This window comes from Nyctibius grandis, chromosome 4 (genome assembly GCF_013368605.1).
Source record: "Nyctibius grandis isolate bNycGra1 chromosome 4, bNycGra1.pri, whole genome shotgun sequence".
In the NCBI taxonomy this organism is placed as follows: Eukaryota; Metazoa; Chordata; class Aves; order Nyctibiiformes; family Nyctibiidae; genus Nyctibius; species Nyctibius grandis.
In genome coordinates, this window is record NC_090661.1 from 86313182 (window position 1) to 86328770 (window position 15589).

Sequence of the window (15589 nt, forward strand, 5' to 3'; positions counted from 1 at the left end):
AGGAAGAAGACATCTCTTCCATTAATGAATGGGGGACGATTTTCAGCGATGTTAACCGCTTCCATTCATGGCAGTATTTCCTTTTCAAGACTATCTTGTTTCTAAAAATCTATGGGTTGCTTAAATAAATAAATTTAAATGCAGTTTAGCCACTATGTTTGCATATGGTCTTCTGTTTGAAACATTTTTATTTTTTTACAGTGATTACAACACATATTACTATCAATTAAAGAGCCTTTTCCATCATGGTTTTGTGCGACATGGTCTTCTGTTTTGATTCTACTGTCGTGTGTTTAGAGTAGGACCTTTTTATGGTTGGTTTATTTTTCACTTTTCAAGAAGAGGAAGATAAATGAGTGACATAATACCAGGATGGCCTATTTCAGAAAGAAAAGCTCAATTCATCCTAGCTTTCTCGTGAACACTGTATCAGAATTTCATATTAATTAGTGTTATTGGCTGTTGGTTTTTTTCAAGTCAAATGACATGGCGTGCTCGTGATTTATCTGGAGCCATTTTTTTGGGGCTATAGTCAGGACTACTTGTAGTATCAAAAAAATAAAGGTACAGTAATTAGACTTTGAAGATAAGCAAGAACATCCGGCAGGGGGATTGGACTAGATGATCTTTCAAGGTCCCTTCCAATCCATAACATACTGTGATTCTGTGATTTTTTTTGAGAATATTATGTTATTTTTTTTTGGTCAGCTATTCAAATTCTGTCGGTGCACTTGAATGGTGTCAGTGGCTGCTTGCACACAAGTCAGGTCTGAACACCTGTAGGGTTTCTGTTTGTTCCTTAGTACGTGTTTTTGCAGAACATTATGTCTTATGGCAATGTCTGTTCAAAAAGTGTAACTTTGGGAAAATGATGCTGCTTCTTCATCTGTGACTGATACCCACTTGTGACACTTCCTTACCTCAGGGGATCAAGCATGCACCCTGTTATCTAGCTACAGGTGAGAGGGCTTTTTGATTATTACATGTTACTGTACAACATCCCTTCCTCTCCAGGGCTGTATGCCTGAAATGAGGGTACACTCTGTTACCTTTGAATGTGCTGGAAGTTGTGCTTAGAATCAGGACTTAAATCTGCAGGGAGCACTGCAGAGCAGATTCATGACACTTTTTGGTGAGCAGTGTCTTTTTCTTACCTGTTTACTCCAAAGCCTTAGAAAACTTAAACCACTTTGAGGTAATGTGTAAAAAAAAAAAATAAATTGTGATATCTAAAGCAAGTAATGCAGTTAAAAATGTCTATAAAGACACAGGTGAAGAATCATCTATCCCAGTGGATAGATGATGGTAAAGCTGTGGATGTGGTCTATCTCGATTTCCAGTAAAGCGTTTGACACGGTCTCCCACAGCATCCTCGCAGCTAAACTGGGAAGTGTGGTCTGGATGATCGGTAGTGGAGGTGATTTGTGAACTGGCTGAAGGAAAGAAGCCAGAGAGTGTGGTCAGCGGGACAGAGTCCAGTTGGAGGTCTGTGTCTAGCGGAGTTCCGCAAGGGTCGGTTCTGGGACCAGTTCTATTCAATATATTCATTAATGACTTGGATGAGGGATTAGAGTGCGCTGTCAGCAAGTTCGCTGATGACACAAAACTGGGAGGAGTGGCTGAGATGCCGGAAGGCTGTGCAGCCATTCAGAGAGACCTGGACAGGCTGGAGAGTTGGGCGGGGAGAAATTTAATGAAATATAACAAGGGCAAGTGTAGAGTCCTGCATCTGGGCAAGAACAACCCCATGTACCAGTACAAGTTGGGGACAGAGCTGTTGGAGACCAGCGCAGGGGAAAGGGACCTGGGGGTCCTAGTGGACAACAGGATGACCATGAGCCAGCAGTGTGCCCTTGTGGCCAAGAAGGCCAATGGCATCCTGGGGTGTATTAGAAGGGGTGTGGTCAGCAGGTCGAGAGAGGTTCTCCTCCCCCTCTACTCTGCCCTGGTGAGGCGCATCTGGAGTATTGTGTCCAGTTCTGGGCCCCTCAGTTCAAGAAGGACAAGGGAACTGCTAGAGAGAGTCAGCGCAGAGCCACGAAGATGATTATGGGGGGTGGAACATCTCCCTTGTGAGGAGAGGCTGAGGGAGCTGGGTCTCTTTAGCTTAGAGAAGAGGAGACTGAGGGGTGACCTCATTAATGTTTATAAATATGTAAAGGGCAAGTGTCAAGAGGATGGAGCCAGGCTCTTCTCAGTGACATCCCTTGACAGGACGAGGGGCAATGGGTGCAAGCTGGAACACAGGAGGTTCCACTTAAATTTGAGGAAAAACTTCTTTACGGTGAGGGTGACTGAACACTGGAACAGGCTGCCCAGAGAGGTTGTGGAGTCTCCTTCTCTGGAGACATTCAAAACCCGCCTGGACGCGTTCCTGTGTGATATGGTCTAGGCAATCCTGCCCCGGCAGGGGGATTGAACTAGATGATCTTTCGAGGTCCCTTCCAATCCCTAACATTCTGTGATTCTGTGAAATGAAAAGAATCCCATCTCTATTTAATCTTGGCATAGCTAGTTGATATCGGAAAGCTCTAACCCATATCCAGCTAGTGCATTAATTTAAGGAAAGAGACATGTTTGCTGCTCTGTACTAGACTTCTTACCCTGTGGAAGTGTTAGGGAATGCATGTGCAAAAATCAATTAAGTCTAGTAATTTAACAAATTATAAAAGAGCTGTGATATAAGAAGAGTTCTGTGATTACAGGTTTTTGCATCTGTATACCTGCGCTAAATACCTCACAACTTTAGGTTAAGAAAACGTTCACTCATAAGCTGAGGGTTGAACGGTGCTCTCATAGCATCAGTGTTCTCGGCTGCTTTGGAGTCCGTGTGCAGAGGACAGCACTGCGCCCCACGTACTGGGCTTGTTTGGCAGGATTCGTGGCCTTCCTGAGCTCATTTTACCGGATCATCGGAAACCTGCCCTGCATCCAGCTCTGCGAGAGCCATTTAGCTTGGGGAGAGCGCCAAGAGCTAGCCAGCGAGCTCTGAAGTTGCATGTCAGACTGAAAGGGGAAAGTTCATTGTAATTTCAACAAAAGCTATGAAGGATGGCCGAGCCCAGAGAGTGGTCGTGAATGGGGCAAAGTCCAACTGGCGGCCAATCACTAGCGGTGTTCCCCAGGGCTCAGTTCTGGGGCCGGTGCTGTTCAATATCTTTATAGATGATCTAGACAGTAGGGATTGAGTGCAGCCTCAGCAAATTTGCAGATGACACCAAGCTGGGTGGGAGTGTCGATCTGCTGGAGGGTAGGAAGGCCCTACAGAGGGATCTGGACAGGTTAGATAGATGGGCCGAGACCAATTGGCATGAGGTTCAACAAGAACAAGATGCCGGGTCTTACACTTTGGCCACAACCAACCCCATGCAGCACTACAGGCTGGGGAAGAGTGGTTAGAAAGCGGCCCGGTGGAAAGAGACCTGGGGGTGCTGATCGACAGCCGGCTAAACATGAGCCAGCAGTGTGCCCAGGTGGCCAAGAAGGCCAATGGCGTCCTGGCCTCTATTAGGAATAGTGTAGCCAGCTGGTCTAGGGAAGTGATCGTCCCTCTGTACTCGGCACTGGTGAGGCCGCATCTTGAGTAGTGTGTCCTGTTCTGAGCCCCGCACTTCAAGAAAGATGTTGAGGTGTTGGAGCAAGTCCAGAGGAGGGCGACCAAGCTGGTGAAGGGTCTGGAGGGTCTGACCTCCGAGGAACGGCTGAGGGAGCTGGGGTTGTTTAGCCTGGAGAAGAGGAGGCTCAGAGGTGACCTTATTGCAGTCTACAACTACCTGAAGGGAGGTTGTAGAGAAGTGGGAGTTGGCCTCTTTTCCCAGGCAACTAGTGATAGGACAAGAGGACACAGCCTCAGGCTTCGCCAGGGGAGGTTCAGGTTGGACATTAGGAAGAATTTCTTTTCAGAAAGGGTCATTAGACATTGGAATGGGCTGCCCAGGGAGATGGTGGAGTCACCATCTCTGGATGTGTTTAAGGCAAGACTGGACCTGGCACTTAGTGCCATGGTCTAGTTGACAGGGTGGTGTAAGGGCAACGGTTGGACTCGATGGTCCCTGAGGTCTCTTCCAAGCTGGTTGATTCTGTGATTCTGTGAAGTTAATGTCCTTAAGTTAGTGTTTAAAGTAGTTGGAAAACACACCTACACAGGAGTTTAATGTGTGTGCATTATCAGCGTCAGCTGATTTGTAGTAACTCTTCTGAGCATACCAAGGCAAAGATAAATGCAGACTTTGCTTGTGAGGTGACAATTCTTAAAGGAATTTCAAGATTCCTTAAAGATTGTCATATAATTAGCATTTGCCAGCTTGTTTTAGAGGTACTCTTATTTCTTTAGGTAATTGATGAAAGGAATTACAGTGTTCCAGCAGAAAGCATAGTGCAATTGCAGCAGTCCATTTATTTTTTCAGTACATTTACTGATGAATTTGCAGTTCTCATTTCAGTTTAGATGAAGTAATAATAAACAGAGGATAGAGTTTATCTCCATCCAGAATGTTGTAACACAGTAATAATAGCAGGCATATTTGTTCTCATCAGCTTGGGTTCCATTTTCTTATTAATGGCAGTAAAATCTCCAGTCTGCAATTAATCATTTGGAAGCAACAGTAGTGTAGCACCTTGTTTAGTTTCATTTCAGTTTACTGGATTTAAATTCACATTGTTGTTGTTTTGGGTTTGTTTATACTTGCCATGGTCACGATCCTGATTTTTTCATTATAAGATTCAAGTATTAAATGTTTACTGTAAGTTCTGTCATTGCTTTTGGAGGGGCTATGTCAAAAGGGAAACATAGGCACTTTGAAGCTGTGTGCAATTTCTGTGAACTTTTCTCTTCCAGGAAGTATTTACAACCGTATTTTAATTTGCCAGCAAATTTGTTGGAACGAAAAAAATGTGCATAAGTCATTTTCAGATCATCTGAAGTGATGATTGGCTCTGCTGGGCTAGAGCTCTCCAGCATGCACTTTCTCAGAACCTGTTCTTTACGTGTGCTACATGGTATGGGTTTTGCATTTTATGATGCTGGGAGAATTATAAGTAGTGAAAATATTGCATACTTTAAAGCAGTGCTTGTCCAACTTGTTCTGCTGAATTCAGTGCTGCTAAGCTCAGTGTCTTGGCAGAGCAGAACTAGCTATGGCTTTGAGGAGCAAGAAGTGGATAAGATGCATTGTAGTTATTGGCTTTAAAATAATACTCTTATCTTTGATGCATGAAGTAGTTAACTGGTATCATTAGGTCATATTCAAGCAGTATTATTTAGATCTTAGTCTAAGTTGGTTTGTTTTGGTTTTTTTTTTGTCCCTCAGTTTGTAAGACTTGTATTGTTCAACACTTTGAAGACAGCAACGACTGTCCCAGGTGTGGCAACCAAGTGCATGAGACCAATCCACTAGAAATGTTAAGGTAAGATGACATTGCACAACATTTGCTGAAATGGAAGAACAAAAAATAAAAATAAAAAAAATCTTAATATCTTAATCCTGAAAGCAAATTAATTTTTTTGCTTATTTGTATAATACACACATCAACTGTTCTTTGCCATAGATTCTGTCAATTTCTCATCTCCCAATAAACTGTAAATTGAGTTTTTTCAGATATAATAAAAGGAGGAAAGATAAGGGAAGTACACAGAAAGACTGGGTATATTGTACAAATTAAAATAAATATTTTAATACCTCTATTAAACAAATGAACCAGATACCTTTTATTCTTTACATGAAATTAAATTCTAGAGTTTCTTTTTTCGAACAATTTAGGGCATTCCAAACTGCATGCACCTTTTTTTTCATCTTAGACCAAAGTAGAAAATGAATCATACGAATAACTGAATGTTTTCCAGGGCGTAGAGCTACCAATCTGAATTGAAATCTGCTGTCAGATTAATGAAAAGACACTCATGAAAGAAAGTTTTGACACTAAAAATACCCTTTCTTGAGAGTTTGCATTTTTTGTATCACAATAACACATCTTTTTTTAAACATTTATTTTTCTTGAAATTCTGGATTCTGTTTTAGTGATGTTATGTTGAAATAAAGGTGATATCCATCCTACGATTACAGAGAAATCAAGAAATGTCATCATAAGCGGAGGAATTTCATCTTTTCTAAAATGATGAAGCCATTCCCTGCCCTCACTCCCAACACTCACTCCACCCCCACCCACAAAATTATTAGTTTGTAATACTGTTATGAACTTATGAAGAAATATTCTTACATCAATGTTAAAATAAATATTTACATCTGGAATTTGCTGGGGTTGGTATTATTTCCTAATGTCATTGTGTTTGCTACAATTTGTCATATTTTGCTTTGATTTTTGAATAATACATGTGTGCATAGCAATTCCCATGCTTCAGTTATATACCAAGAGGACAGGTGAGAGATTAAATTCAGCAACTCTAAAGGGTGTTGTTAGCTTATGTCTTTATCATTTGAATGGTTTTTTTTGGAAGCGTAGGGCTAAAAGGGTTTATGTAGATGCTTACCATAAGTATTTTTCTGATCTCCTGTCAGTGCCTGAGGTGCTGTGTCAGTTGTAACAGAAGATGCTATACAGAGTGCATAAGGCTACTAAAAAGCTGAAAACAAAAGCATTTTAGAAATATTTCTTTTATTTTGACAGGACCATTTCATAGGAGCTTAAAAATGCATTTTCTGAAACATCTAGTAGATGTTAATAATAAATAATAATTAATACTATGCTTTAAGCAGGAAATGATAGAAGGGTGAGATAAGTTGAGACCACAAGCCAGAAATGTGGGAAGAGCTATTTTCGCTGCAGTTATTTCCTGAAACTACTTTTAGAGTCATTGGGTTTATTTGCCAACAAACTGCATATAGCTAGTAGTTTGCTGGTTGTGTTTTATGAAAGTTTTAAACATTCGCTAAACTAATAATCAAAAGAGCACATGAGCAGTGTAATGGAATTATCTTTTTTGGATGTTGCCTGCATAACTTAATACATGTCTTATACTCTGACTGTAGAGACCAGCCCTATCATTGCTCAAGAATGCAGTCATTTTCTGAGAAATGGCGTTGAACACTCTATTAGTATTTTTAACTGAGATCTTTGAGATAAACTTTATAAACTACTTTATAAACTCAATTCTGAATAGCTTCATAACTATGTGAGTTTTTTAGATGTATCTTTTAGTTGGCAGCACTTAGGGTCTGTTGAAACTATAAGCCTAAGTCTGAAATTCAACATTGAGCTCTAAAATGAAAATCTGGGAAGTGTTAAATTCTAGAATTCCCTTTCCTGATTTAGCAGAATTCTGCATCATCAGTATTCAACAGAGTCTGCGTTGGTTATACCATGAAGGCAGGCTTCTTTTTTTTCTTGGTAGCATGCTGCTTTGGATGCAGGTTTTCCTGAATGATAGTCTTCGTTTGCTTTACTTCAGATAATTAGCAATTACCAGAGTAGCTTTGATCTTATAACTCATTCAATAATATAGATGAGGTGAAAAAAGAAACTATACGAAGCTAACGTAAATGCTTGGCTCTTCTTTCTATGTGTTCTGGTTTGGAGGTTGGAAGATGTAGGGATGGAAAGATATGTGTCTAAAATATTAATGTTCTTGTTTCAGCGTTAACAGGAAGTGTCATATAGATGACTGAGACCACCTTTAGGAGTTATGTCAAGTAGTTTCATTTTGGAATAGGTTTGGTGCGAGTCACAGAAATACAAATCTTGTTAGATTGGTCGTAGGCATGGACAATAGGAACACACTAAGATGCATCTGAAATTGAGAATCTTTTTATGTTTTCCTATTTTTTCCCTAGAACTTAAGTTTAGTTTCCATGTACTTAAAGATCAGATAAGTATTATTTTCTCTGCATTTTTAAAGTATTGATTAGTAATTACGCTTCATAAGGATGAAATAGCTCTTTTTGTTTAGTTTTTGAAAGAAAATAAAGTCATTGACTAGAGTATGAAGCCAGTTCTTGCTGCTAGCATCATAAATTTGCTAAGTATGCTGGTTTGCTTGTTATGTTAGCATTACCAGTGACTTTTGTTTTGGGCCATTGAAGAAGAATTAGAAAGTGCTAAGTGGGAATTTTCAAAAATAAGTGTAGAAAAAACAGCATGTATTATATCATCCTGAGGAATGTTAGTGGTATTTTGAATTAAGATAGTGACGTTCTCTTTTAAAGTCCTTATTTCTTTTCTCTTAATGAGTAAGTTATGAAGATTCTTACAATGTGAAATGAATTCCATTTCCAAGACAGGTTCCCAAGTTTCCAGTCCTCTGCTGTGGGAACCTATAGAAAGCAGTACCCCCTAGTTGCATTAGATATCGGTAGGAGAGGCTAGAAGAGAGAACATGCCATTTGGAAAGGTAGACCTATATCGTCATCTGTCAGAAGCCGAGTGCTCAGACATCCCATGATTTTGGTTTCCTTCTTATCTGTGAGGAAGTACTCTCTATGCTGCTTTGTTTTAGGGGAGGTCTGTTTCACTTGCAGATTTTTTTTTTCTGTCCTTATAAGAAGCAGCAATTAAAAAATGGATCATGGTTGTAGCTTAAACATGAATATTCTTATGGTACGACTGTCTCCACGAACTGACAGATGACACAGGGAACTAGTCTCAGAACAAGGTGATGGGGTAATAGGTTGAACTGCAAACTTCCATTTACAAAGACAAATTCTGTAAAGAAGAGAACCTGGAATGCTCATGTGTTTATTATAAGAAGATAATTGTTACTATTAAAATGGCTTTTAGGCATTCCTCAACAATAAAATCATTCAGTCTCCTTCCTACTTTGCTGCTGCTAGTGAGCAAAAGATAGAGAACAGTCATATGTTTTATAACAGGCCCATAGTGTATTAATAATAACATGTACACATACATGTATGCATATATGCAAATATATATGTGTATATAGAGAGATATATATCATTATTGACATGAAAAATTAAGGCAATTAAAAATATACCAAAGGCAATTACTGTATTGCCTTCTGACTGAATCTCGAGGTAGTTAATTTCTCTGGCCGTATTACTTAGTACTTTGTTTTGTCATGGGTTTTTGTTTAGACTGTGGACAGTGGGAGTTACTGTTGACAAGAGAAGATGTAGAGGCCAGAGGAGAGAAAGGAAAAGGAAACAATGAGCGACAGAGGAACCTGAAGGATGAGTGGGGCAGGGAGAGGAAGTGGAACTAGAAAGCAGATGATGATAAATTAAATGAATAGGAGAGTAGGTAAAATTCAGAGAAAAGGGAAGAAAAATATTTTAGCTTCAGCAACAAAGGTAAATGCACCAAGTCCTCTGGAAGGGACGGTAATAGCTATTTCTGGCACTAATATCAAGATATCGGAGGACATGCCTGTGCTGCCTACTGTCATCTGGTAGACAAACTCATGGCAGATTTAAATAGTTTAAATGAATTATGTTGGGTACTGAGAACTGTCTAGCCAGAGCAGCATGGATGCTCTGTGGTCTCCTTTATCCTGCCAAGACTGGTTTGTCTGTGTTGTAAAGAGTGGGGAATAGTCTGTTCAGTTTTTCGTAACAGCCTTGTTGCCAAAGCACTTGAACACTTCAATGGAGTTTATAATGGAGTTTATAATTTTCATGCTTCCTACTCATGACCTGCACCTTAAAATTGGATACTGCTTTTCCAGTTTATTCCTTTTAATAACACAATTGTTTGCATGTAACACAAATTAAAACAATGAAAATTTTGGAGTATAATGTTTTTTCTCTTTTGCTTCATTTTTGTCTTTATACATTAAAAAATAAATTCCTTGGTTATTTCTAAAAGAAATCCATTCTAGAGGTGGTTGAGATAAGTGTTAATGCATGTTGTCTCAAGCTAAAATCAGTTGGTTTTTGCAGGATGTATTATTTACCAGAAATATGCAATTCATTTTATTGTTCAAAAGTTTTTGTTATTTAAAGGCTAAAAAATATTTAAAATGCTAGTTTCTACTTAATATGAAATGTATTTTTTCCCTTTGAAGGCTGGATAACACCTTAGAGGAAATTATATTTAAGCTGGTGCCTGGACTTCGAGAACGTAAGTTTCTCATTTGGTTTTGGGTACCTATTTGGGTTGATGGAGGGAGTATGGCTATTTCTAATGATACACCTGTAGTATTGATTTAAAAATTCACATTACTGTTCTTTGATGTTAACTAGAGGAACTGCAGCGAGAGATCGAATTTTGGAAGAAAAACAAACCTCAAGAAAATGGACAAGGTGATTTTTTTTTTTTTTCCTCTCTCATCTGTATGTTAAGTAACATTGCTCATTAAGCCCTGTTTCTTCAAACACTTATGCATGTACATTGTTTTTACTGAATTCAAATATACTACAGAAACTCAACAAATGTATGTAAATGTAGTCTGGGCCTTCAGGTACTGCTGCTTATCTATTAACCAGTCGTTTTACAAATTTTACTGTTTTACCATTATTTTTATTTGCATTTCCCTAAGCTCTCACTTTCAACACTCATGCGATTTTCCACTTGAATTCTTAATTTTCTGAATCCAGCAAGATGCACAACTACTTGAGTTTTTTACAGATTATTTTCTGTATTGAATTTGACCAGCTGTTAAGTAGGAGGTTGTCAAGAATTAGTTATGACAAGTAGTAAAACAGTCTTCCACACATGCTAAACAATTGTTTTATATAGATTCCAAAATGCTTTTTCTTTTCTTCTTTCTTTCTTTTTTTTTTTTTCTACTTGACCCATGAACTTTGAGGGCTCAGTGGTGAGGTGCTAAGTGAGGACTACATCCAACTGTTTTTATGCCCCTTTAGCTTGACATCAAGCTTTTGATACCATAGCCTATTCGATTTGGTCATTTTTAATAATTTTTGAAAAGCTGTGCTAACCTAAAGAAATAGCTATTTTTAGTAAAGGATCACTGTCAAATAAGCATCTTGCAATACTCTTCTGCACTCAATTGTTTATAATATCTTCTTTTCAACTTCAGAACCATTTCATTTTCTTTCTCACTAGTTCTGTTGATTTGCATTTGGTGTCCATTATAAGGGATGAGGTTCTTTTCTCTGTTATATAATTAAATGAAGAACTGCAGGACAGTTTAGATGAAATTATATTAGTTTGCTACAACACACTGTGTAGTGTATACCTATTCAGTTTTAAAAATACTTAGAAAATATTTTTATGAAATATAGACATTTGTTAACTGTTTAGAAAGTTATTTTCTGCTATATACATAAATAGAAAAAAAATTACATATAATTGGCAAATTTGTAGAGTGTGACTTACTTTTAACCAATTTATTCTTCTGGTTCTTACCTTCCTCCCATAATTTAATGGTAAACCTAATGGATATCAGTTACTAAGTGTAATGAGTGATTGGATTGTTTTGCGACTGAGAGGAAAGCTCTGACTCTCAAAATGTACTTTTAAGTAGCTGCAGATGTATCCAGCTCTGTTAGTGACTGTATCCTTGGGCTACGGAAATTTGGCTCTATAAACCACTTGAAAGTCGTGACAACTCATTGAGACAAATTATGAGCGTTTAAACTATTTTCTGCCCTAAACAAGAATTTAGAATCTTGCCTGAGAATAAATTGTTTGGTGAGAATAATTTCAGTAAAAGGGACTGTTGCAGTTGTCAATACCATACCCTGCAATCACATCGTCTCTCGATTTTAAAAGAGTCCATCAGTTATGTCCTGTACCACAGGTCACAACACAGTTCCCAACCTTAGCATCTAAGATCTGTAAAAAAAATCCCAGGACTTGCAAGTTTCACATATCAGAAGAAAAAAAACCCAAACAAACCAACCATATCTCAGGCATTGGTGACTCCACTAGGAGAGAGGTTACTAGAGAGAATTCATGGATGATAATAGGAAGCATATTGTGGTACAGAGAAAAAAAATCTGTATTGGTCCTCTCCAGTCTGAACTGGAGAAGGAAGAGGGCAAACAGCTTTACATTGGCTCACTTTCTGGCGATCGGTTTTGTGTTGAATATCTGAGAAAAGCACAGGAAGCAGACAATTTCCAAGGTTTTCAAGAAAGATGAGAAAAAAAAAATGAGACACCAATTTAAGCCTTAAAGAAAGAGGGGTGGAGGTGGGTGGGGTGTTGGTTTGTTTTTCCTGTCTTCTGTTCTTGGGTTGGTGCTTTTGACTTGGACAACACCAAGTCCATTTTGGTGAGATGAAAATGACTTTTTTTCTTTTTTCTTTTTCTTTTTTTTTAACTTCTGTCATATTGAACTTAATACTGTGCCTCTAAAGGACCATCACACTGATTTGTGGAGGCTGCCTGTACTAACATCATTAATTCTAATATCTACAGGGACTTCTTAGTACATAGTCTGGTGCCATTTACGTGGAGGATCATTTGAATTTCTGTCAGAATACCTTGAAAGATGCGACCTTTTTTGTGTGTGTACCTGTTTCTGGAATGATTTTATGATTGGAAATTTGCTAATTCCCCTAGTTCTGTAGCTGGTTTGCCTTTCAAGACTTTTCAAACTGCGTAACTAAATCTTCCTCCATTACTCAGCAGTGATAACTGTTGAAAGTTGTGGATGTGTTTGCATTGCCGAAGAATCTGTGAATCACAGGCAGACTCCTCAGACAAATGCTTGTGACAGGTGGACTGCACCTGCTTGATTAAGAGTTTGCTTCCTGGCCTTTCACAAAAAGAAAAAAAATAATCTGTATTTTGATACTGTAAATTCCGTTCATAGCAACATAGAAACAAAATGTATGTATGATACACATTTAGCTAAATGTGTCAATAGCTAGTAGGGACAAATCTTTTATAATTATAAAATACTTCAGACTTGTAAGAAAGGAAAGTAATGTATCTTAAAACTCATCTTAAATATGTAAACCGAATGAAATGAACTCATTACTGTGTCTGGAAACTTAGGCATAGTTTGATATTTGTTAAATTTTTCTATCTTCTCATCTTAACTCTTCTAAATGACTTTAAAAGTTTGTGGTAAGTGTAGGAAAAGAGGAGAATTTGATCTGAAGGTTTTTCAGGAAATGCAAAAGTAGCTTATTCAAGTTACTTGTGATAATGTTTTATTCCAACAGAGAGCAGCCTTTGTTTTAAATCAAAATAAATAAGTTGGGGATACGTAAAAAACCAAATGTATATAATAGGTTTATTGTATACTGTATTCCAAATCTGTAAAAATTACTGCATTTTATGGTTCATTGTATGGTTGCTATTTACATACGTTGCAGCCTTATCTAGATGTACTTGCTAGTCTTATCATTCAAGTGTTCAACTATGCTAAACCTTTGAAAACTGTAGGAGATGGTACCTGTTCCAGAGTTAGATTTTTAAACCAGGAATCAACAGAACACGTAACAACATCAGTGAAGAAAGATAACATGGTTTACGTGATTATATAGGATATATATGCTCTGCCAAAAAATATGGGGACCATTCCTCTTCTTTTACATTTTTTGTTTTTAAAGGGGAGTAAGTAAGTATATGGCTATTTAGTTAGAAAAATCCTTCTGGAGAGAGACACCTGGAGTTTTTACAATGACATTACTTAGACCAGGTCAAAAGTGGATGAAAGTTATCTTCCCTTAGTTCACTTCATGCTAACATTGCAGGAACTTGTCTCCACTGGGTTATTGCGGCAGACAGTTAATATGAATTGATTACCCAGTTGATATACAAGTGTTGGGATTAGTTATAATGATAATAACATAAACCTACTCTATGGTGTGGCAGTTCACTGCCAAAAAATATTGCTTTTAAATAAGCTGCCACACCATAGAGTAGGTTTACATAGTTGAGTGATATTGATGCATGCGCAGTTGCAGGGTTTTAATCACTGGACACAAACAGAAGTAGACAGCTATAACCATTAGTGGTCCATCAGCCTAATTATTTTCTGTCACATACAAATCTGTTTTTTGCATATTACATTAAAGTTAAAATAGTAAAATTTTGTTTTCAGAGATTTGTAAATTGATCAGTTTAAGAATGCACTGAATTAAAATTGTATTAAGTTAATTTGAAGAAAAAATATGCTCTTGAAAATGAACTATTACTTTAAATATGTTTGTTGCTACTGTGACTTTTTTTAAACTCAAATAATATGATCTTCATATTTTACAGATGAAAGCCCAAAAGCTGATAAACCCAAAGTAGATGAGGAGTGTGATGAAAATGAAGAAGATAAAGATTATCACAGGAGTGACCCACAAATTGCAATCTGCCTTGACTGTTTACGCAACAATGGGCAGTCAGGAGATAATGTAGTCAAAGTGAGTAGTAAAGATAATCTGTGCTGTTCTTATTGTTGGCAGAATAGCATGTTAAACCAAATGATTTTATAACCATAACAATAAACTTTAATGTGGTGACCTGTCTCCACTTCCACACTTATTTAGTCCTTTTGTTTGAGGCATTTCAGTGCATCTTGGAATTTTGTAAAAAATACAATTCCATACAGAAATCCATCTGTGACAGTGGATTTTTTTTTTAATGGATTACAATTTTGTAGTCTACAGCCTTCATGGTATATAACGGCATTACACAACAGGTTACAGCATACCACAGAGGTACTTCAAAAGCTAGCTGTAGGTAGGCTGCCTCACGCTTTCAGGATTGCTGTCTTATCATACCAGCATGAAGCTGCTTTTCAGATATGTTGTGCATTGAATGACTGGGATCCAGATCTTCTGAGCTGTAAACCTGGTTCTGACACTGGCGTGTTATCTGTGGCCTTGGGCAGGTCACTTCCATCTGTAAAATGTGTAGAGTAATACCTGCTAACTGCTGTTTTAAGAATTAGGGATGTTTGGTTTATGTTCCTGAAGGGAAGATTACCTAATGGTATTGAGTCTAGAAGAAAGTGCTGAGAAATCCTCATAGATTTTAGTGATGTTTTATGAAATTGCAAAGACAAGAATTAAAAAAATTTTAAAAATTTGTCAAATAAACCACTGTGTGCTATGTAAAATTGGTTGCTGGTTGAAAAAAATACCAATTACACCTGTTCTTTCACTGAAGATTGCTTATATGTGCCAAAATTTCCAACGCGTTTTTTCTGTTTTGTTGCTGTTGCTTTAGGGTTTAATGAAGAAATTTATCCGCTGTTCTACTCGAGTGACTGTGGGAACGATCAAAAAGTTTCTCAGCTTAAAATTAAAACTTCCAAGTTCTTATGAGGTACATTTGAAAGAACGATGCTTGTATTTCTATTTCCCTGCAAAGTATTAGGTTTTTATGAAATTTAATCGTATTTGAACTTCAGGAATGTTTTTTTAGCCCAATCGCTAAGTACTGTTCAATATTCCAAGTTATATTTTCTGCCCCTAAATGAGAAGTGATCATTTTATCACAGTGACTAAAGTTGCTAAGTCAAGGAACTCATACAATTCTAGTAACTTCATTTTGTTGCTCACCTGTGAAGGAACAGATACATTAGGTTGTGATATTTTTATGTAAAAAATAAATGCTTTCTCTTTCCATGTGGCAAATAAAAAAGTCAATTAATACAGTTTTGGGCTAGTAGCTACTGGGGAAAAGGAGAGCTCAACTAGGCATACACCGAATTACTCTCAACTTTTATTTTCTTTAGATGTAAGAAACTATCCAGTAATTATGAA

At 37.6% G+C, this 15589-nt stretch overlaps 1 protein-coding gene across 3 annotated transcripts in view; it reads left to right on the forward strand.

Annotated features, from left to right (window-relative positions):
* PCGF5 (polycomb group ring finger 5) overlaps nt 1-15589 on the forward strand; it is a 71392-nt gene that overhangs the window by 40490 nt on the left and 15313 nt on the right. For all 3 annotated transcript variants that reach the window (XM_068397954.1, XM_068397956.1, XM_068397955.1), the window contains 5 exons: nt 5310-5406; nt 9974-10029; nt 10152-10211; nt 14094-14242; nt 15051-15149. In XM_068397954.1, the coding sequence (XP_068254055.1) occupies nt 5310-5406; nt 9974-10029; nt 10152-10211; nt 14094-14242; nt 15051-15149 (461 nt within the window). The remainder of the gene's footprint in view (nt 1-5309; nt 5407-9973; nt 10030-10151; nt 10212-14093; nt 14243-15050; nt 15150-15589) is intronic.